Consider the following 21,966-nt stretch of genomic DNA (forward strand, 5'->3'; position numbering starts at 1 on the left):
GCTGATGTGCTGTTCCAGTCATTTTTGGATAATCTTCAGTAGAATCTTGCTTGCATGTGAAATCAATGATATTGTTCTATAGTTTCCACACTCTATTGGGTCACCCTTCTTTAGGATGGGAACAAATATAGATCTCTTCCAATCAGTAACACATCCAAAATCTTCACCAGCAGGGTAAAAAGGAAAACCACAGACTGGGAAATAATATTTGGTAATGGCATGTCTGATAAGGGACTTATATTTAGAATTTATAGAATACTTCAGCACCACAAGATAAAATAAACAACTAATTACAAAATGGGCACAGGATATGAACAGACACTTCACTAAAGAAGACATTCAGATGGCCAAGAAACACATGAAGAAATGTTCAAAATCCCTAGCTCTAAGAGAAATGCAAATCAAAACAACTATGAGATATCATCTCACCCCAGTAAGAATAGCAAAATTCAACAGAGCAGCAAACAACAAATGCTGGGGAGGTTGTGGAGAAACTGCAACCCTTACTCACTGTTGGTGGGAGTGTAAAATGGTGCAACCGCTGTGGAAGACAGTATGGCGCTTCCTCAAAAAGTTGGAAATAGAAATACCATTTGACCTGAAATTCCACTGCTGGGAATATATCCTGAAGAAACCATAACTGCCACCCAGGCAGATATATGCACACCTATGTTTATTGCAGCTTTGTTCACAATAGCAAAGATTTGGAAACAACCCACGTGCCTATCAACAAATGAATGGATAGAGAAACTGTGGTATATTCACACCATGGAATACTATTCTACATTGATAAAAAAGGAGCTTCTGCAATACAAAATGGGTGACCCTGGAGGACATTATGTTGAGTGAAATATCTCAATCACAAATGAACAAGTATTACATAATGCCACTGTTACAAAACAAGACTGACATCAGGTGTGGGGGAAACTAAGAAAAGAGAGGTTAAATAATGTACACTGCATTGAGACAGATGGGAAAGAGAACTGTTTAAAAGGGATGTATAATTAGGTATTATTTGCATGGCCAAAGTCCAGAATAAGAGCTTCATAGTAAAGTGGACTGGAGTGGGGGTGCGCAGTGGAGGGGGGATTGTATCACAATGAAAGGATTCTTTTTCTTCTCAAAAAGAATAGTGAACTGGGGAGGGAAGAGTGGGTAGGGAGGAAAATGTGCAACAGTGAGTGAATGGAAATCTAAGTTCTCTATAATCTTTCAATAAAATATAAGAAGAAAAAATTTCTTTCATTGTTGCACTATTTCCTCCCTCCCCCTGTTCTCCAGTCCACTTTGTTTATGCAGCTCTTATTCTGGACTTTTGTCATGCAAATAATACCTAATCATATATTTCTTTTCGTTCTTTCCCTTCTCTATTTAAATGCACTGTTTGCTATTCAGCTCCTCTTTTCTTAGTACTTCTTCCACAATTTTCCCAGTGATTTCCCTGTCACTCCCTTGTTCTGGAATTCCAGGCATACATATGTTATTCTATTTCATCTTATCCCACATGACTCTAATGTTTTCTTTATTTTCTTTATGGCTCATCTCTGATATTTCTTCTAGTATGTTTTCAATGAGGCTCTTGTCTTCCAACTCACTGTTGCATCTCTTCAGTTCTTTTTTGTGCTACCAGCATGCTGGACACTTCTGTCATTTTGGTCTTAATATTCTGGCTTGCATCTTCATGCTTTTCTATTATTTCCAGTTCTGTTTTGACTGTACCCTCTCTGTCTTGTGATGATTTTTTAAGTTCTTATATATCTTTATCTATACTATCAACTATTTCTTCCATCTTTTGCATTTTCTTCGATAGCTGTTGCAAGTTGCTCTTCATCAACATATTTCTTCTGGACTGTTGTCTCTGGACTATTTGATATCTTAATTGTTTCTTCCCTCATTTACATCTTCTTCTGCAGCTGTTCAAATAATTTCACATTAACATACTTCTTCTAGTTCTTTCTATCTGGGGTATTCATTGGGTCTGCTTTTTTAGAGAAGGGTTATTTTGTTTTTTCATTATAACTGAGGCAGATTGCTGCTTTCTTGATATTATGTGAGTCTTTTCTCGGTAGACATTAGGTCATTGTAACAAATGGCAGTGTTTTGTGAATGACCTGTGTATTTGTGCTCCCTTCTAACAGTAGTGATGCCTCAAAGTACCTGAATGGGAAACCAGGAAGCCTTGTTTTTTCCCCCTCTAAAACTGGCTTCTCCACCTTATTCAAGCTGCTCCGGCTATGCCATTCCCTTCCATTTGAGCTTAAGGGGTCTCTTAAAAGATCCTGAATGGAAAACTAGTAAGTCTGTCTTTCCCTTCCAGAGCTGGCTTCTCCACCTCACTCAAGCTGCTCCAGCTGTCCCACTCCCTTCCACTTGAGCTTAGGAGGTCCCACGTGGTATATCAAGAGGACAAAAATCCTCACCACTAGACTGATAAACAACATCATGACAGATGAAGAAAAAATTGACACTGTTAACAGTGTTATCTTACTTGGATCCACGATCAACACCCTTGATACCAGAAGTCAGGAGTTATTAAAATCTTTCCACACTACTGAGGAGCAATGATATAATGTCAGTTTAAAGACTAAGGTGCACATGATTTAGGCCATGATCTTTTCAGTCACTTGCCATGCATCTGCGAGCTGAACAAGAATGACAAAAGAATTTGAGTTGTGGTGTTGGAGTACCACATACCTGGTGGGCTTTCAAAAGAACAGATACGTATTGGGAAAAGTGCAACCAGAGTGCTCCTTGGAGGCAAAGATGATAAAGCATTTCCTCACATACATCAGGCATGTTGTTAGAAGGGGATAGTTCTTGAAAAGGGACATCATGCTAGGAAAATGGAGAGTCACTGAAAGAAAGATCTTGAACGAAATGAATTGACACAATGCCTGAAGTAATGGGCTCAAATGTGTAAGAAATGATGAGGATGTCATGAGATAGGACAGTGTTCAAGTCTATTGTTCTTAGGGTGACTGTGAGTCATACTTGACTCAAGGATGCCTAACCACAACTCCTGAAAATGACTACTTTTTGATAGTAAGCCTTGTCCCTATTTCTACTATTTGCCTTTTATCTCTGTTAAGATAAAAGATATTATAGGGCACACACTAGGATAATTCCTCTTAGGGCATATAAGAGCTATGGTAGATAATTAATTCTCCTAAAGCTATTTTATCTAACAGATCATGAGGGGTCATTCACAGCTTCCACATTATATCATCATATGCATGTACTTTACCACATTGAGGTAATCCTTCCAAAGCTCTATGTCACATCATTATGTACATGAACTTTAACACTTAGTCAGGACTCATTCCACAGCTTCTACATTATGTGATCATATGCATGTGCTGTACCACATCATGGAGATCCTTCCATATGCATGTACTCTAACACATGGGGGTGAGTCAATCCACAGCTTCCACATTATATCATTAAGCATATTTATAAATATTACAGGCAGAATATTGAATGATCCACGAAACATTAAAAGAAGGTGGTAGAAGTATACAGAGTCACTGTACCAAAAAGAATTGGCTGACACAGAAGAATTTGAAGAAATAGCATATGAGGAAAATAGGAATCCAAGAACACTTGATTGTGTTTATGCAAAACCCATACTTGGACTAGGAAACAGTCCTAAGAACAAAGCAGGAAAACACTGCATGGTTCAAAATCAAGAAAGGAGTGCATCAGGGATGTATGCTGTCTCTACACATTTTCAATCTATGTGCAGAACAGATCATTCAGGAGGCTGGGCTTTATGAGGAGAAATGTGGCATCAAGATTTGAGGAAGACTCATAAACAACCTACATTATACAGATGACACAACCTTGCTTGCTGAAACTGAGGAGAATGTGAAGCACTTGCTGCAGAAGGTCAAGGACTGTAGTCTTCAATATGGATTGAAGCTGTACCTCAAGAAGACAAAGAGTCTTACCACTGGACCAATTGGCAGCACCATGATGGATGCAGAAGAGATTGAGGTTGTTAACAGTTACTTAATGCTTGCTTGGCTCCGATATCAACACTGTTGGCACCAGCAGTCAGGAAATCAAAAGACAAAGTACACTGGGAAAATCTGCTGTTAGGGACCTCTCCAGGGTACTGAGAAGGAACACTGTCAGTCTAGAGACCAAGGTGTACCTGATCCAGGCCATGATTTTTGCAATTACTTGCTATGCATCAGAGATCTGGACATTGAATAAGGATGACAGAAGAAGAATTGATGCTTTTGAGTTGTGGTTCTGGAGGAGAGTCTTGAACATACCATGGACCATCAAGAAAACAAATAGGTCTGTCATGCAGAGGGTGAAACAAAGTTCCTCCTTGGAGGCTAGGTTTTTGTAGCTCCATCTCACATACTTTGGGCATGTGGCCAGGAGGGACCAATTCTTGGAGAAGGACAGCATGCACAGAAGGGTGGAGGGACAGCACAGGAGAGGAACACCCCAGATGAGATGGATAGATACAGTAACTGGTGGAACAATGGGGGTTGGTGTGTTGGAGTCAGTGAAATTGGCTCAGGACAGGGCAGACTTCAGAGCTAATGTGCATAGGGTTGCTATGAATTGCAGGTGTCTTGACGGCACATAACAACAACATGTATTTACAGAGGATATATTTCAGTGTATGATGCATTTCAACACATGAGAGTCACTGGATCACAACCAAATCAATAGCTTCTAATAACAAGAACATCCTTCTTGTTGGTTATGGCAGCACGTGTGCTTTTTGTGAGCCTGCTTTATACATAAGAATACACCTACAAGGCTAAGAGGAGAACTCTGGTGGACTAGTGGTAAGAAGGTGGTATGCAGTCTCAGAGGCACAAAGTTCAAATCCACTAGCTCCTCTGTGGGAGAAAAATGGGCAATCTCAATAGTGGAATTGCTGAGTGAATTAGTAGTTCTGTTTCCAACTGTTAGAAAAAGCACCAGACTGCTTTCCATAGTGGTTGCACCATTTTACCTTCCCAGGGTTCTAATCTCTCTACAACCTCTGGAAAGTCTGCTATGAATCAGTTCTGACTCGACTGATGGCATGCAACAACAAAAGGCTAAGAATCTACAACCAGGAGAAGATAAAATAGATGGTTGGGACCTTCTAAGAATCAAATCCCTATGCACATCCAGAAACTTCTCCAGCAGGGTAAAAAGAGAAGCCACAGACAGGAAAAATATTTGGTAAGGACATGTCTGATAAGGGACTTATATCTAGAATTATAGAATACTCAAGCACCACAACAAGATAAAGGTAAACAACCCAATTGAAAAATTTGCACAGAATGTAAGCAGACACTTCACCAAAGAAGATACTCAGATTGCCAACAAGCACATGAAGAAATGTTCAAAATCCCTCACTCTAAGAGAAATGCAAATCAAAAGAACTATGATATATTATCTCACCAAGTAAGAATAGCAAAATTTGACAAAACAGCAAACAGCAAATGCTGGTGAGGTTGTGGAGAAACTGGAACCCTTACTCACTGTTGGTGGGAGTGTAAAATGGTGCAACCACTATGGAAGGCAGTGTGGTTCTTTCTCAAAAAGTTGGAAATAGAAATACCATTTGACCCAGAAATTCCACTGCTAGGAATATATCCTAAAGAAACCATAACTGCCATCCAAGCAGATATATGCACATGCATGTTCATTTCAGCTTTATTCCCAGTAACGAAGATTTGGAAACAACCCAAGTGCCCAACAACAAACTAATGGATAGAGAAACTCTGGTATATTCACACAATGGAATACTATGCTGCTTTGAAAAACAAGGAAAAAAATAGGTGACCCTGGAGGACATTATGCTGAGTGAAATATCTCAGTCACAAAGGGAAAAATAATGCATAATATTTTGGGGGTTGGGGCCATCTAAGATAAGAGGGAATAAATAATGTATACTGCATTGAAAGAGATGAGGGAGAAAACTGTTTGAAAGGAATAATATGATTAGGTATTCTTTTCATGACAAGAGTCTAGAATGAGAGATTCATGGGGGTATGGACTGGGGAGGATTGTATAATAATGAAGGTATTTTTGGTGTTTTTTTTTTTACTTTTTAAAGGAAAAAACAAATGGGGGAGGAATGGGCAGGGTGGGAAAATGTACAACAGTGAATAAATAGAAATCCAAAGTCTCTATAAACTTTCATTAAAATTTCAATTAAAAAAAGAAAAGGCTAAGAATCTGTGTTAATGGACTTTTGTCTCTTCTGATTTGCTATGATCAGAGGTGTCATTATTACCCAGTTATAATGTCACATAGTTTCATCTGCATCTACTACAAGCAATTGTGGTTCTTTTCATTGCTGCAGTAATTTTTGGGGGGTGGGGTTTTTTTACTAGTTTATTTACAGAATTCTTATACGAATTTGAACAAATTCTTTCAATTTCACTCACCCCCGCTACCCATCAAATTGTACAATCCAATGATTAAACCGTATTCACCCTGTCCATCCACATCCCTCTGCTTCCAGTCTGTCCCATCCCTCCTGGATCCTTATACTCATTCTGCAATAACGGTTTTATACAATATTTGTCATTGTGGGTTAGTTCACTCAGCATACCAAAATTGATCATATACTAGGTCACAAAGCAGGCCTCAACAAATTAAAAAATGTTGAAATAATACACAGTATTTTCTCAGACCGCAATGCCATAAAATTAGAAATCAACCACAGAAGAATAAAGCTTACAAACCCACCCATGTAGAAACTAAATAATTATCTGCTAGAACATGATTGAGTTATAAATGAAATTAAAAAGTTCCTTGAAACAAATGATAATGAAGATACAATTTACCAAAACCCCTGGGACACAGCTAAGGCAGTCCTCAGGGGGCAGTTCATAGCAATAAGCACACACATAAAAAAGGAAGAAAAAAGAAGAATCAATGATCTAACTCAACACCTTCAGCAAATAGAAAAAGATCAACAATCTAATCCTACAGCCTCTAGAAGAAAAGAAATTATAAGGACAAGAGCTGAAATCAATGAGATAGAAAATAAACAGTTGAAACCATCAATAAGACCAGGAGCTGGTTTTTTTCCAATAAAATTGAAACGAATTTGTTTTAAAAATAACATTTTTATTTTATACTGGTTTACTTACAGAGCTCATATACATTGTTTTTCACACAAGATCTTCCCATTTCCTTTACCCACCCTTCCCTCTACCCATCAAATTGAGTGACACTATGATTACCCCTCTGCCCATCCTCACCCCTTTGCTTCTACACTCCCCACCTTGGATCCTTATGCATGTTGTACTAGTTATTGTTCTATTTCTACAATAATAGCTATACTGTATTTGCCGTTATGGGCCTGAGTTAGTTCACTTAGCATAGTGCTCTCCACTCCCTCTCAAGTTAGGTAGTGATTTTCAAAATCATTGCTCCTGCATGCTGCATAGTGTTTCACTGTGTGAATATACCATAATTTCTCAATCCATTTATTTGTGATTGGACATTTGGGTTGTTTCCATGTTCTTGTGAAGGTGAATAATGCTGCTATGAACATTGGTGTACAAGTCTCCATTTGTGCTTCAGTTCTGATTTTCTCAGGGTATATTCCAAGCAGTGAAATAGTTGGGTCATAGGAAATGTCTACATTCAGCTTTTTGAGGAAGTGCCAAACTGTCTTCCAGAGTGGTTGTACCATTTTACAATCCCACCAACAATGTATAAGTGTTCCAATCTCTCCACATCCTCTCCAACATTTATTACTTGCTGACCTGTTAAACTTTGCCACTGCTACTGGAGTGAGATGGTATCTCATTGTGGTTTTGGTTTGCATATCTCTTATTGCTACAGTAATTTTTGCAAATACTCATTTTTCACATTCTCTCCTGTTTTAAAAGCTATAGTTTTATGATAATCAGCATTTGGAAACCTATAGCAATAATTTTTTTTAGCATGAAGTACTAATTAAAAGAAGAAAATTTTTAAATACTTCCATTCACTCCCTAGTAATGTTGTAATTTAGTGTAAAAAGATTTTACAAACCAATTTATAATTTATAAATGCAGTATTTAAAATCATTGATCTAAAAACAACTGTGTTTTTATTTTAAACTATATTCAACAGCTCAATTCATTGCCTCTGAATCAGAACCAACTTGGATCTGACCTCCATTGACGTTTCGGAGACTGTAAAACATGCATACAGAGATTTCCCATCTATCTCCTGTGGAGATACTGCTGGCTTCACATGGCCAGAGAGGCGCTGCCTTTGGGTTAGCAATGCAGCTCCTTCAACACTAGGCCAAGAGGGTTACTTATTATTCTATTATTAAAATGTATAAACCTTACTAAGGCTTCTGTGTGGTTTGGTATAGTAAGTGATCTAGGAGGAGATGGAGAAATTACACCCATCTTCCATAATACCAACCTTAGCAACAACCACTAGCTTCTGTCCCAAGCAGTGTGCAGCACACAGTCAAGTCTAAAAGTGAGTTTTCCCAGGATGTTCATTTACACGTAAGGCAAACCATACCCGCAACGAAACTCATTTATGAAGGGTGTTATGTGTTACATGATGGAGCAGCAGCCAGTCCAGTACCTGCCACAAAGATCACTGACTAGCCAGGTTGCCATCACACTCATCACACTGGACAAGTGATCACATATATACTCAGGTTCTTTTCTCAAGGCTGGGGTTTGATCACAGACCAGGAGAAAACATGAGGATATGGACTCTTGTACCAAGACAAGGACTGTGGTTCTTTATTTTTTTTTTCATTATTATTATTTTCATTCATTTATTGTTGCACATTTTCCTCCCTGCCAAGCCCAACCCTGCCGTTTGCTTTTTCTTTGAATGAAAAAAAATTCTTTCATTGTTGTACAATTCCTACCCCTCAACCCCAGTCCACTTTACTATGCAGCTCTTATTCTGGACTATTGTCATGCAAACAATGCCCAATCATATATTCCTTATAAGCAGTTCTATTCCTCATTTGTTTCAATGCAAGTTACATTATATATCCCCACTTAGTTTTCTCCCAACCCCCATGTCAGTCCTGTTTTATATGTTCTTGATGGGAGCTGCAGGCCAGTCTTATAGACTCCCTGCCCCAGATTCCTACTGCAGCTGATCACCAGCAGGTTGCTGTACAGCTTCTCCACTTTCACCAGCTCCTAAGTGACACAAATAACTGTCACTTTTCATGTTCCCTCTTGAAAGGCATTTGAGAGCAACCATAACTTGCTTCAAGGAGTTTAAGGCGCAGTGATTTAAGTGTTGTGCTGCTGACCAAAAGGCAAAAGTCAGTCCCACCAGCCACTCCACAGGAGCAAGATAAAGATTGTCCACTTCCATGAAGAATACTGCTATGGAGACGCTATGGATCAGTTCCACTCTGTCCTGTAGGGTGATTTATTGGAATCATTTGGATAGCAGTGGGATTGATTTGTGGCTTCAAAACTTGTTTCAGACTTCAGTCTAGATTTGGAAGCCTGCCTTGTTTTCTTTCCCACAGCCTTGCAAGGGGAAGCTGCATACCAGATTGTGAGCCAGGCACCTATTTTGACTCAGAGCTTATTCGATGTGGGCAGTGCCACCCTACCTGCCAGACCTGTGTTGGTGAGTCCTCTGACACCCAGAGCTCTTTGTCCCTACACCAGACACTTGTACCCTGGGCAGCAGGGGTCTATCAGCAAATCATCCTGCAGCTGAGAATAGTCCCCTAGGGGACTTGCAGTAAAATTCAGGGGCCATGCTGAACAAGCATACTGGGATCTCCAAGCATTAGGAACCCTGTCAGCAGTGACTATTTTCAGTCTCTGGAGAGAATGCTAGCTAAACATCCCCTTTGTCAGGGACCTGACATTGCTACAGAGTAACTGGCTTTGAGAGCAGTGAGAGATAGAGAACACAGAGGCTGGGCACATAGGTGGGCTGTGGGTGGGGAAAAGAAAGCTTCCAATTTTTCCTTTATTCTAATCTTCACACTGTAACAGCACTCTCCCCACTCACTCCCTGTGTTTTCCATTTCCATTCCTTCTTCCTTTCTGTCCTTCTCTGCCTTCTGAGCCTTTCTATTGTTGTTGTTGAACATCTTCCAGTCAGAGTCTATTCATAGCTGACCCTTAAATGGGTTTTCAGAGGCAGTAAATCACATGGGAAGAGATTGCTCATTTTTTTCCTGGGGAGTAGCTAGTGTTTTTGAACTGTATATCTTTGTGTTGGCAATACAATTCATTACCACTAAGCTACCACTGGCTTTATTGTTGTTAGTTGTTAGGTACCGTCGAGTTGAGTATGACTCATAGAGACCCTGTGAACAAAGGATCTAAACCTCCCATTCTATCCTGCACCATCCTCACACTTACCAACACTCAAGAGCCCATTGTAGCAGTCTCTGTGTCAATCTACCTGGTTTAGGGTCTTCCTCTCTATTGCTGAACCCCCACCCTTCCCAACATCATGTCCCTCTCCAAGAAATAGCAACATGCCCAAAGTATGTGAGGCAAAGTCTCATCATTTTTGCCTCCAAAGGGCACTCCGGCTGCACCCTCTCCAATGCATATCTGTTCTTTTGGCCATCCATGGGATATTTGGTGATCTTCTCCAATAGCACAGCTCAAAGGCATCACATTTTCTTCTGTCATCGCTATTCATTGTCCAGCTCTCAGATGCACAGCAAGTGATTGAAAAGACTATGGCCTGAATCAGATTCACCAATGGCTTTAGCCCTTGGCAAATGCTGCCCTTTGATCTTGTATGATTGGTTGTTCTAAGAAGTATGCTCCTCCTTGGTGTTACTGATAATCTTTATTGTTGTTTTTGAGTACCTTCCAGTTGGAAGCTAGACTCTCCACTGAGTTTTTGGAGTCTGCGAATCATGCCAGAGGAGATTGCCTGCCTGCCTTCCTCCCATAGAGCAATTATGTGTCTTTAGGTTGACAATGAAATGAGGGTGATTTCAGGTCCAACGTTGCAGTGTCACTAATACATATAGTACTCTATAGTTCTGCGCAGGGCTGCATCTGTGAGCACCATGTGGCCCACAGATTCCAGGGCAGGGCCCAGCTTCCATGGAGAGCACCATCCAAGGTAGCTGTTAACCACCTGGAAACCAGCACAGCTACTGCTTGTTGCTGTCTGTTCGCTGGCAACTTGACAGCAACACCCTGATGGGAGTAAGCATGACAAAGATACACCACTCTGGGAGAGGATCAGAGAATCAATCCAGCTCAATTTTCTTGGGATCTGCACTGCACTTACATACACAGGAAGGCAGGATAGGGTGGGCTTACAGAAGTGGGACATGCAGATTGGTTAGAACCTCAGCCTTGTGAGAATCACTCCCAGCTCAACAGACGTGGCAGCCGTCTTCCCAGGGAGGAAGCTTTTTCAAACTGGTACAGCCAAATGCAGGAGAGCTTTTTCTACCCCGTATTAAAGACCGTTGGGAGGCTTGAACCTGTCTGGAGCTCAGGTGACCCATCCTGGCCAGAGGCACTCCCTTCCTCCCCAACATTTCACAATACCTGCTTCTCATTCCTCTCATTATTTTCCCCAAATTCAAGCTCAGAGCATTTCCCTGGACTTTGGAAACAAGTGGAATGTTCTGCCTCTTCACACCACCTTTCAAATCTCATACACTAGACACCAGTCCCATAGAGTGAAAGCCACCGAGTGCAAGTCTCTGTTACTTCTTGAAGCAGCTAGTACTCTTCTGGCTACTGAGTTAAGCTAGGGGTCAGTAAATGGAGGAGGGAGGTCCAGCCCTGGGCAGACATTGCCCACTGCTCCATCTCACTGACTTCCCTCCTAACCTCACCTCCACTGGTAACTGGTGTGGCTGAGATTCTTAGTGGGAGATGGTGTCTGGGATGACTTTGGTTCAATATGGGAAGTGCTATTAAGTGTGAGTGAGGTTCTCTGTGGAAGGTGGTATATGATGTGATTAAGGTTCTCTGTGGGAAGTGCTATCAGGTGTGAGAGTGCACCTTCAGTGGGAGGTGGTTTCTGGTGTGACTGTGGTTCTACTCTGGTTGGTGGTATCTGGTGTGACTGAGGACCTCTGACAGAGGAGATACCTGGTGGGACTGAGGTTCTCTATGGGAGGTTGGTATCTCTTGTGACTGAGGTTCAGTTGTGGGATGTGGTATCAGGTGTGACTGTGGTTCTCTGTGGGAGATGGTATCTTATTTGACTAATGTTCTCCGTGGGAAGTAGAATCTGGTGTGACTGGGATTCTCAGTCAGTAGAATCTGTTATGACTGAGGGTCTCTTCGATCATAGGTAGTATCTGGTGTGACAGGTTCTCTGTGGGAGATGGTATCTTATTTGACTAATGTTCTCCATGGGAAGTAGTATCTGGTGTGACTGAGGTTCTCAGTCAGTAGAATCTGGTGTGACTGAAGTTTTCTGTGGGTGGTGGTATCTGGTGTGACTAAGGTTCTTTGTGGTACTTGGTATCTGATATGACTGAGTTTCTGCTGTGGGAGATGGTATCTGGTGTAACTGAGGTTCTTTGGGAGTGCTATCTGGTGTGATTGCAGTTCTCGGTGGGACATGATTTCTGATGTGACTGAGTTTCTACTGTGGGAGATGATACCTGGTATGACTGAGGTTCTTTGTAGGGAGTTACTATCTGTGTGACTGGTTCTCTGTGGAATGTGGTATCTGTTGTAATTAAGGTTCTCTTTGGAGAACTGGTATCAAGTGTGATTGTGGTTGTCTGTAGGAGACGGTATCTGATATGACTAAAGTCCTCTGTGGAAGGTGGTGTCTGGTATGGACTGGGATTCTCTGTGATAGGTTGTACCTGGTGTGACTAAGATTCCTTATGTGAGGTGGTATCTGATGCGACTGAGGTTCTCTGTGATAGATGGTATCTGAAGTAACTGAGGTTCTTTGTTGCAGGGGGTATCAGGTGTAACTGGGATTCTGCACTGGTAACTGGTGTGACTGAGATTCTTAGTGGGAGGTGGTGTCTAGGATGACTTTGACTCAATATGGGAAGTGCTAATAAGTGTGAATGAGGTTCTCTGTGGAAGGTGGTATCTGATGTGACTAAGGTTCTCTGTGGGAGGCAGTATCAGCTGTGCAACTGTGACTGTGTTTCTCTGTGGAGGGGGTATCAGGTGTGACTCAAGTTCTCTGTGGGAAATAGAATCTGATGTGACTTGGGTTCTGCTGTGGAAGTTGACATCTGGTGTGACTGAGGCTCTCTTTGGTAGGTGGTATCTTTTGTGACTGAGGTTCTCTGTAGTAAATGCTATCAAGTGTGACTGAGGTGGATATGACTGGTTCTCTGGGATAGATGGTATCTCTTGTGACTGAGATTCTCTGTGAGAGGTAGTATCAGGTGTGACTGAGATTCTCTGTGGGGGATGGCATCAGATATGACAGAGGTTTTCTGTGGGAGATGGTACTTGGTGTAACTGAGGTAGGTTCTCTGTGGCAGTTGGATTCTGGTGTTACTGAGGTTCTGCTGTGCGAGGTGGCATCAGGTGTCACTGTGGTTTTCTGTGGGAGGTGGTATCTGGTGTGAATGAATTTCTGCTGTGGCTGGTGGTATCTGATGTGACTGAGGCTTTCTCTGGAAGATCGTATCAGGTGTTTCTTAGGTTTTTTGTGGACATGTTATCTTGTGTGACTGTGGTTCTTTGTGGGAGAAGGTATCAAATGTGACTGAGGTTCTCTGTGGGAGGTGGTATCAGGTGTGACTGAGGTTCTCTGTGATAGGTGGTATCTGGTGTGACTGACTTTATTGTGGAAAGTGGTATCTAATACAACTAAAGTTCTCTGTGGGAGAGAGAATCTGAGTGGGGTTCTCTGTGGAAGGTGTTATCTGGTGTGACTGAGGTTGTTTGTGAAAGGGGGTATCTGGTGTGAGTGAGGTTGTACCATGGGAGGGGGTATCAGGTGTGACTGAGGTTTTCTGTAGGAGGTTATATCTGTTGTGACTGAGGTTCTGCTATGGAAGGTGGTATCTGGTGTAACTGAGGTTCTCTGTGGGACGTAGTATCTGGTGGTACTGAAGTTCTTTGTGGTGAGTGGTATGTTGTGTGACTGAGGTTGTGCTGTGAGTGGTGGTGATCTGTTGTAACTAATGTTCTCTATCAGAGGTGCTATCAGACATGAATAAAGGTCTTGTGGGAGGTGGAATCTGGTGTGGCTGATGTTCTTCTGTGGAGGTGATCTTAGGGGTTTTTGTGAGATATAGTATTGGGTACTGAGGTTCTGCTTTTAGACATGTTTCCTACAGTGAGGTCTTCTTAGCTTCTCCCCACTGGAAAGTAACCACCTGAGGAGCAGTTTGGGCCTCAGCCTCAGCTCTTCATAGGACACAGTAACCACCCACTGGTCAGCAAACCTTGAGGCTGGGACACGGGACCCTCCTCCAGTGCTCACCCTATATTCCCCATGAATCTCCACTTTTCCCATATGCCCACTCTGTACTAGAGTACCCTGAGGCCCAGAGGGGTTGGCACAGGGCACTCAGCCGCATCCCTTCCTGGTCTCACAGGGTGTCCCTTTGCTGCCAATGGGGTTCACTGAACTTCAGGAAGATTGGGGCTTTGTCCACTGCTAACACATCTCCATATTATTTCCAGTGAGACAACTATTTTTATCCCTGTCTTCACATCACCTACTCTATGGTCTGTCTAGTGGTCATAGATGCCATTTTAAATTTCCTAATAGCCAAATTTGGAAAATGAACAGGTGAAATTAATCTTACTAATATACTTCATCTAATAAAGTGTATCTAAGCTTGGAGCATTTCCAAATGCAATTAGCATAAAAAATTGAGGGTGATTTTCTATCCTGTTTACGCTATCCTTGAAACCTAGAGGGAGCGTGCATCTGAGTTCTGCAGCTGTATGTTAAGGGCTCAGCTGAGTGTTGCTGCTCTAACAGAAGCAAGAACAGCACAAGGTTAGAGGCAGGGGCAGGGACAGGATTAGCTGTGCTTGTTGGGCAGGATGTGTTTGGAACCAGTATAGCACAGGCAGTGCAGAGTAGAGTTAGTGCTAGGCCCCCAGTACAGCCCTTCCTTTCTCCTTACCTGGAAACAGGAATGTGACACCCCTCTGCAGCCACTTTCAGAAGCACTCACACTGCTTTAGTGCCTCGGGCTGTGGGTGCATGATGCCTTGTGGAAGTCCTGGGATGTAATGGCTGCTAGAGTGGTCCTTGACCTCCACTCCTTTCCTGTCCACAGGGCCTGGCAAAGAAGAATGTATCCACTGTGCCAACACCTTCCACTTCCATGACTGGAGATGTGTGTCCACATGTGGGGAGGGATTCTACCCAGAGCAGATGCCAGGCCTGCCCCACAAAGTGTGCCGGAGGTATGGCTTCTTTCATACGTCCCTTGGTTTGTCTGGGTGAGCACTCATGATTTCTAGCTAAGGAGTGGCAATGGGCAAGGGTGGCAACTCTCAACAGTGCATGGGGACATCTGAGGCCTGTCACTTGACAAGGGTCACATGCAGGTGGATGCTGTTCATTTGTTCCTTCAGTGGACATTGCTGAGTCCCCCTGTATTCCAAGTACCCAAGCTGGGCAGGGAGACTGACAAAGGACTGCCCCCCCAGGGCCCAATAGGGCAAAAGCTCCCACCTCTGCCACCCTAGGATGTATTCACTTTTTTGGTAATTGGAAAGCAATGTCTTTGACAGTTTTAAAACATTTGGGACACCGGAGAAAAAGCATAATCTAATCTAGAGTGATTTCCTCATTCTATAGCCATTTCCTATTCAGCAGGTATTTTAACCATGTCACACCCATATTCCTTTTATTGACAGATCTGCATAGTCCACCATGCTTATTGGGTGGCTTTGGACTAGGCAGTGTTGTTCCCTTTTGTTGCTAGATGTGGCAGTTAAGACAAAAGCATGTGCTTTTTCCTCTTCTCTTGTGTTGCCTTCAGTGCAGCCTGCCTTGTTCAAGACAAGAGCAGCAGAGGTGATGACAGTGATGGTGGGGTTGGGTTGTGAGTAGGAGAAGGAGAGAACCTTCCATATGAAATAAAACAAGAACAAGAGAAGCTTCTGAGGCCCACATCCAAGTAGGTGGAGAGAACAGACCCATCTCCCTGCTCTTGGCTGAGCACTTTATGTTAGCACTAGTAGATCTTGGGCAGGTAAGAAGCTCTCACACAAACTCACTCATTGCCATTGACCCAACTCCTTGCTGACCCTCCCTAGCAGTTTCAGAGGCTGTAAATTGTACACAAGGAAATTGTTCATCTTTCTCTCAAGAAGCCAAGACAAGATTTCAAGCTGCCAGACAGGTGCTGTCTTTCAGTTAACAGCACTCCCTGCAGAGTTTGCCACCAGAGCAGTCCTGCCTTTAAACAAAAAATCAACCCCACAATGATTCAGCAAACTCACTCCTTTCCATCAAGTCAGAACCGATTCATAGCCAACTGTGCGGCTGATTTTTAGAGGCTGTAAGTCAAATGGGAAGAGATTGTCCACTTTCTCCTGAGAAGCAGCTGGTGGATTAGAACAACTTCCTTAGGGTTGGTAGTGCAATTCTGTACCCACTAGGGCACCCTACCAAACTTTTGCACTCATGAGACTTAACAGATAAGGGGTTCAGGGGACCAGAGCCGTTACCTGTGATAGGGTAGCCTAGCTTTTATTTGAGTCAAAAATTTGCTAACTTTACTCAGGCTGATACATCTTGCAAGCTCGGTGTCCTCTCAGAATCTACCTTTTTGTTTTACATAGTAAGATGCTTCATGGGTAATTAAACAAGGCCAGTGACCCAAAGAGAGTTTGCATTTTTTGTCAAAGGCACAGAGTCTAGAGAATGCTAAGTATCCAATGAATATGAACAGTGAGACATCCCCAAGCGGCAGGGGTAGGATGCAGCTCCCTGTCAAGGTTCCCTGTCAAGGTTGTCTCCTCTGTGCCTGGCACTTGCTTCTGTCTCATGATGTCTAGTTTGGGAGTGGAATTTGCTGGCCTAACATTTCGTGTCTTGGCAAAAACACCCCCAAGGAAGGCCCTATACAGAGCCAAGGAAAATAAAGTGACTGTCTTTGAGAGGGTCCTCTTGGCTATGACAACCCTCACTGTAGATTCCTCTCAACAGAAACAGGCTTGGCCTACCTGGATTCCCTCTACAGGGTCCTACTTGATGTGGGCTGATCAGCCAGTGAGGTGTGTTCAGCCTGGATTCTGTCTGCAAGTCCCTCCCAGGTGTGCTCAGCCTGAATTCCTTCTGCCAGGCCCTCCCAGATGTGTTCAACCTCTGTTCCTTCTGCAGGGCCCTCCCAGGTTTGGGCTGCCTGGGTTCCTTTGCAGGGCCCTCCCAGGCGTACTCAGCCTGGATTCAGTCTGCAGGGCCCTCCCAGATAGAGGCTGCTTGAATTCCGTCTGCACACCCCTTCCAGTTTGGCAGTGCAGCCTCCACAGGCCCCTGGTTCTTACTTGTGTTCTGCTGTTCCTGCAGATGGCCATAGCAGATCCAGTCAACAGGTGATGCCCTGGAAACTGAAGGTAGCCAAGCCCTGCTCAGCCTGAGGGAGCTAGAGGGGTGGCACCGGAGTGCTGGTGTGCTAAGGGGTGTTCCTATGGTATTTGGGTCTAAGTGAGGAAAATAATAAGTGCCTGTAGTGCTGAGCTAGACCCTAGCCATTAGACTTAGTGAGAGACCTAAAAGAGGGAGCAAGACCATATTTGAAGAAAGAGAATCACTGTGAGGTGCTTTCCTCCCCACAGCTCTCCCTGCACCTGTCCCCACTGGGCATCAGGTGTGCTACCTACCGCTTTAAACTGCATCCAGGAGAATGTGATGAGAGAGCTCCTGTGAGAATGTGACCTGTGTCCCAGGTTTGGGGTCTGACTCTTATCTGGAACAGCCAGCAGAAAGCAATGCCAAGAGAGGAAGAAGCACAGTAGATGCATTTCCCTTCCAGAATTTGCCGGGGTAGAATTGCCGTGGTGTTTGGGGATAAGGCTGGTGACAAAAAACAACTAAATTATCACCTCTGCCCTAGAGGACCCATTCTCACCCCAAGGAAAGAAGCTATGAGTATCTTCCAGAGAAACAGGAGCACAGGGAAGCTGGGAAGAAGTAGGCAGCATCACCCTCAGGGAGTAGCATGGTGCTGAAATCTTCCTGTGCCTGTGACTTCCCTTCCTGCGGAACTGGAGCAAATGAATTACATGTGTGACATCCTGTTCATTGGCAGGAGGAAATGAATGCCCTGTCATCCTGTCCTACTGGGTCAGGAAAGAAAAGCCCTGGGCCTGATGAAGGCAGCGTTTGGAAAGGAGAATAAGCAATACCCTGCCAGCACGCCACCACAGTCTGCTTAGCACAGTGGCTGTGTGTAACACAGCTCTCAACAAGAAGTTTAAATAGCCCTGTCTTGCTCATGGACATAGTCTAGAAGGGATGTCAGCAGCATCATGGGAGAGTCCTCTTTTCCACAGTGGCTCTGGGTCCTGTGGTGGGTCCCCAGGACTACAGGAGGAAGCTCTGGGAGACCAGGCTCAAGGAGTTTCAAAAGTGAATGAGATGCTGCACAAAGTCCAAGAAGAGCTCCAGCCTTGTCCTCCCTGCTCAGGGGTGGGACCACAGACAGTCCAGTCCTCTCTGCTCAGAGTTGGGGCCACGGACAGGCCAGTCCTCACTACTTACCAGGGCAGGCACACCAGTCCTCACTGCTTAGGAGGGCAGGTAAGCCAGTCCTCACTGCTTAGCAGGGCAGGCAGGCCAGTCCTCACTACTTACCAGGGCAGGCACACCAGTCCTCACTGCTTAGGAGGGCAAGTAAGCCAGTCCTCGCTGCTTAACAGGGCGGGCAGGCCATCCTCACTGCTTAACAGGACAGACAGGCCAGTCCTCGCTGCTTAGGCAGGCGGGCCAGTCCTCAATGCTTAGCAGGGCAAACGGGCCAGTTCTCACTGCTTAGGGGGGCAGGTGGGCTGACCAGTGCTAACTGCTCAGAATGTGGGCAGCCCTGTCCTCCCTCCTCGGGGGGGGGGGGTCCAGTCTTTCCTGTTGGTGTCAGGGGACTATAGTCAGACCCCCACCACCCTCCCTGCCCAGACCAATATGTCACCTTGTCCTTCTGCAGCTGAGGTTGGAGGTGAAGTGGTGGAATCTGCCTCCATCGAAGCTGCTTTGGAAAGAGGTGACAAAGTGCCTGTTCACTGGCAGCCAGTCATTGCAAGCCTTGCTTCCACGAAGGTGGCATCTGTCTCCAGCAGAGAATTGTGGGCACAGAGCAGGACCCTCATATACTTCACACCCCCTGCACCCCAAAAGACTGCTTCTGTGTCCTGTCCAGCCTTTAGTGGGGAGCGACAGGAAGCGTTAGGACTCTATGCAGAACTGCTTATCGCATGCTGGACCCAGGGGGGCCCTATGGGTCACATATGGGCACAAAGTGAGGAATGAGCATTTCACACCCTGTGGCATGGAAGAGCATAGTGGAGACTTTGCAGACCGTGTGGCCTGACATGTGCTTCACCTCGGCCACTGTAGCACCAGGAAGGCCTGTCATGTGCCTAGCCTCTGCCACTGTAGCACAGGAGAGACATGATGACCAGGAAGGTGCAGCTATGTGCCAGGAAAGCTTTGTTCACAAATATAAGTGGCAAGTAGTATGTACACAGGAGCCAAGGTGCCAGACCCTCCCTTCAGCCAAATTTAGACTGCAGCCCACGCAGCCACGTGGCCTTCTGGGGGCCAAGTTTGGCCAGGACCATCAAAGGGGGTCAAGCATTGGGAGGACACAGGCCTGGCCTAAAAGACAGTGCAGTCACTAGGCCAACTTCAGAATCAGGTTCATCATGCACCACGATCTGAGCCCACAGCCAGCCAAGCAAGCTGCAGCCGGAGACAGTAGTGCACTCCTGGCGCCCTAGATGACGGTGTCACTGGGGAGTGTGGAGATGGGCTGCAGGCAGACTCAGAGGCCAGAAGTTCAACTGTACACCTGCTGACCAGCTGGGGCCCTGTGAGGTCAGATAGAGGAGGCCCATGGGGATAGATACTTGGTGGAGACTGCCAACGTAAACAGTGTCCAGGGGTGGCATGGGATGACCTTGCCTGTCCCTGACCTCTTCTGCTGCCCAGCAGGCCTGTCTCTGTACTCCTGCAGGTGTGATGAGAACTGTCTCAGCTGCGAGGGCTCCAGCAGGAATTGCAGCAAGTGCCAGCCGGGCTTCACTCAGCTGGGAACATCGTGCATTACCAACCACACATGCAGCAATGGTGAGCATGCGATCCCTCAGGAGCTCACCGCTGGCTGTGGTCACTGGGCTGGCAGCCCACTGAGCAGGCATGCTGGCCACACCTAGGGAACCATTTGGGGACTTCCCTGTTGCCCTAGACAGTGCCCTACCCCTTACCTGCCTCAGGCTTCCCACGTTGGTCTGAAGCACCCCAGCCGCCAACCCAGCAACTGCTGCTGTTCTCCTGGGTGACTATTTACAATTATTTTATCCTTATACCATTGCCACTACCATGACATGGGTCCTTGGCAATGGCATCTCCACAGGACAGGCCTCACTTGGAAGTCTTCCCAAGGTTGTGAGGGGGAAGCCCAGCAATGAGGTCCCTAGTCAACAGAGAGACCATGTGCCAGCGGACAGGCAGATGTCAGCAGGGAGGACCGATGCCCACACCTAGGCTGAGACCAGAGCCAGCTTCCCCTGCTATAGGAGGGCCTAGGTCTTCAGGTAGCCTGAGGGACAAGGAGAGAGGAGTTTAAAACTCAGCAGAGGGCCAAAGGATTCAAGAAATAGCATGGGCTACAAGGACCTCAGTCTGAAGCTGGTGGAAGCCAGGGCAGGTTGTGCTGTGCCAGGCTGGCTGGCTGGACATGCTGTAGGAGGGCACCATGCCTGGTGCACGGGCATGCCTCACATCGCATGTGGAGGATCTCATGCCATGCTGTTGGGCAACTTTGGTGGTTCATAGAACTGAGTCCCTTCCAAAGCCAGAAAGCTTCCTCTTTAAGAGGTCACTTGCTCAGCTCACACATCTGGCCCAAGGTCAGGGATGTCGTCACAGGAGGGTCTGTCAGAGTCTGTAAATGGACACGTGTCTTCTGATCCAGTGACCCTCCATCATGCTTCTCTCCTCCTTCACTGCATCTCATGTGTTTTTCTTCACAATGCTCTTGCCTCACTACCTCCCAGAGGGGTACCCCCCTGGACCTGTCCCATGCACCCAGGCCCCTCTAGTGGTTGAGCTCCTCAGACCCTGCCACCTTAGAAGCCTTTCCAGTGTCTTAGATTTGCCATAGGCCACCACAGCAGGAGTAACAAAGGCCCAGCATGGCAGGACTCTGAAGGCTATGGGATTCCCCATATCATCCTGGACCCCTCCAGCACCCGGCAGAGGTAGAATGAGTACAGCAATCTTAACAGGCCCAACCTCTGATCGCTGGTAGCTGCTGTCACAATGACAGCTGCTCAGGGTCTCTCGTGTGGCAGCATAAGTGTGAGGCTGCAGGCTTCTCTCCTGGAGCATGGCTGGGCAGCTTTACAATGCCAGTCTCTTTGAATAGCCACATTCTCAGCTGTCATCACCACCTAAGACCCTGTGAAGTCTGATTGATCCTCCCTTTTCTTTCCTTGCCTTGGGCACCAGCTGATGAGACATTCTGTGAGATGGTGAAGTCGAACCGGCTCTGTGGGCGGAAGCTCTTCATCCAGTTCTGCTGCCGGACATGCCTCTTGTCTGGATAGAGGCCTCTCCTTGCCCTCCCTTCTTCACTGCAACAGGCAGAACGCAGCCTGGGAGAAACTGGGCACGTTTCCCCAGACCAGGCCTAAGCAGCACTTGCTCCCATAGCCCTGACAGTGGTCTCCATGGGAGCCGGCCCTCACACAGCAGCACCCTTGTAGACTCTGCTTGCTGGCTACATTCTTCTGGCACATTCAAAGAGGACAACATGAATTTTAGCATCCACCGCTCTGGCTCCATGGCAGCATTCGAGACCATAAGTTTCCTGAATATTGAGACCAAAGC

General features: G+C 45.3%; 1 protein-coding gene across 2 annotated transcripts in view; it reads left to right on the top strand.

Annotated features, from left to right (window-relative positions):
- Positions 1-21,683, top strand: part of PCSK6 (proprotein convertase subtilisin/kexin type 6) — a 219,952-nt gene extending 198,269 nt beyond the window's left edge. For both annotated transcript variants that reach the window (XM_006901327.1, XM_006901328.1), the window contains 4 exons: positions 9,485-9,588; positions 15,185-15,314; positions 20,090-20,202; positions 21,586-21,683. In XM_006901327.1, the coding sequence (XP_006901389.1) occupies positions 9,485-9,588; positions 15,185-15,314; positions 20,090-20,202; positions 21,586-21,683 (445 nt within the window). The remainder of the gene's footprint in view (positions 1-9,484; positions 9,589-15,184; positions 15,315-20,089; positions 20,203-21,585) is intronic.
- Positions 21,684-21,966: the final 283 nt, after the last annotated feature.

The sequence above is a fragment of the Elephantulus edwardii genome, unplaced genomic scaffold, assembly GCF_000299155.1.
Source record: "Elephantulus edwardii isolate Elephantulus edwardi_28Jun2011 unplaced genomic scaffold, EleEdw1.0 scaffold00319, whole genome shotgun sequence".
NCBI classification, from domain to species: domain Eukaryota; kingdom Metazoa; phylum Chordata; class Mammalia; order Macroscelidea; family Macroscelididae; genus Elephantulus; species Elephantulus edwardii.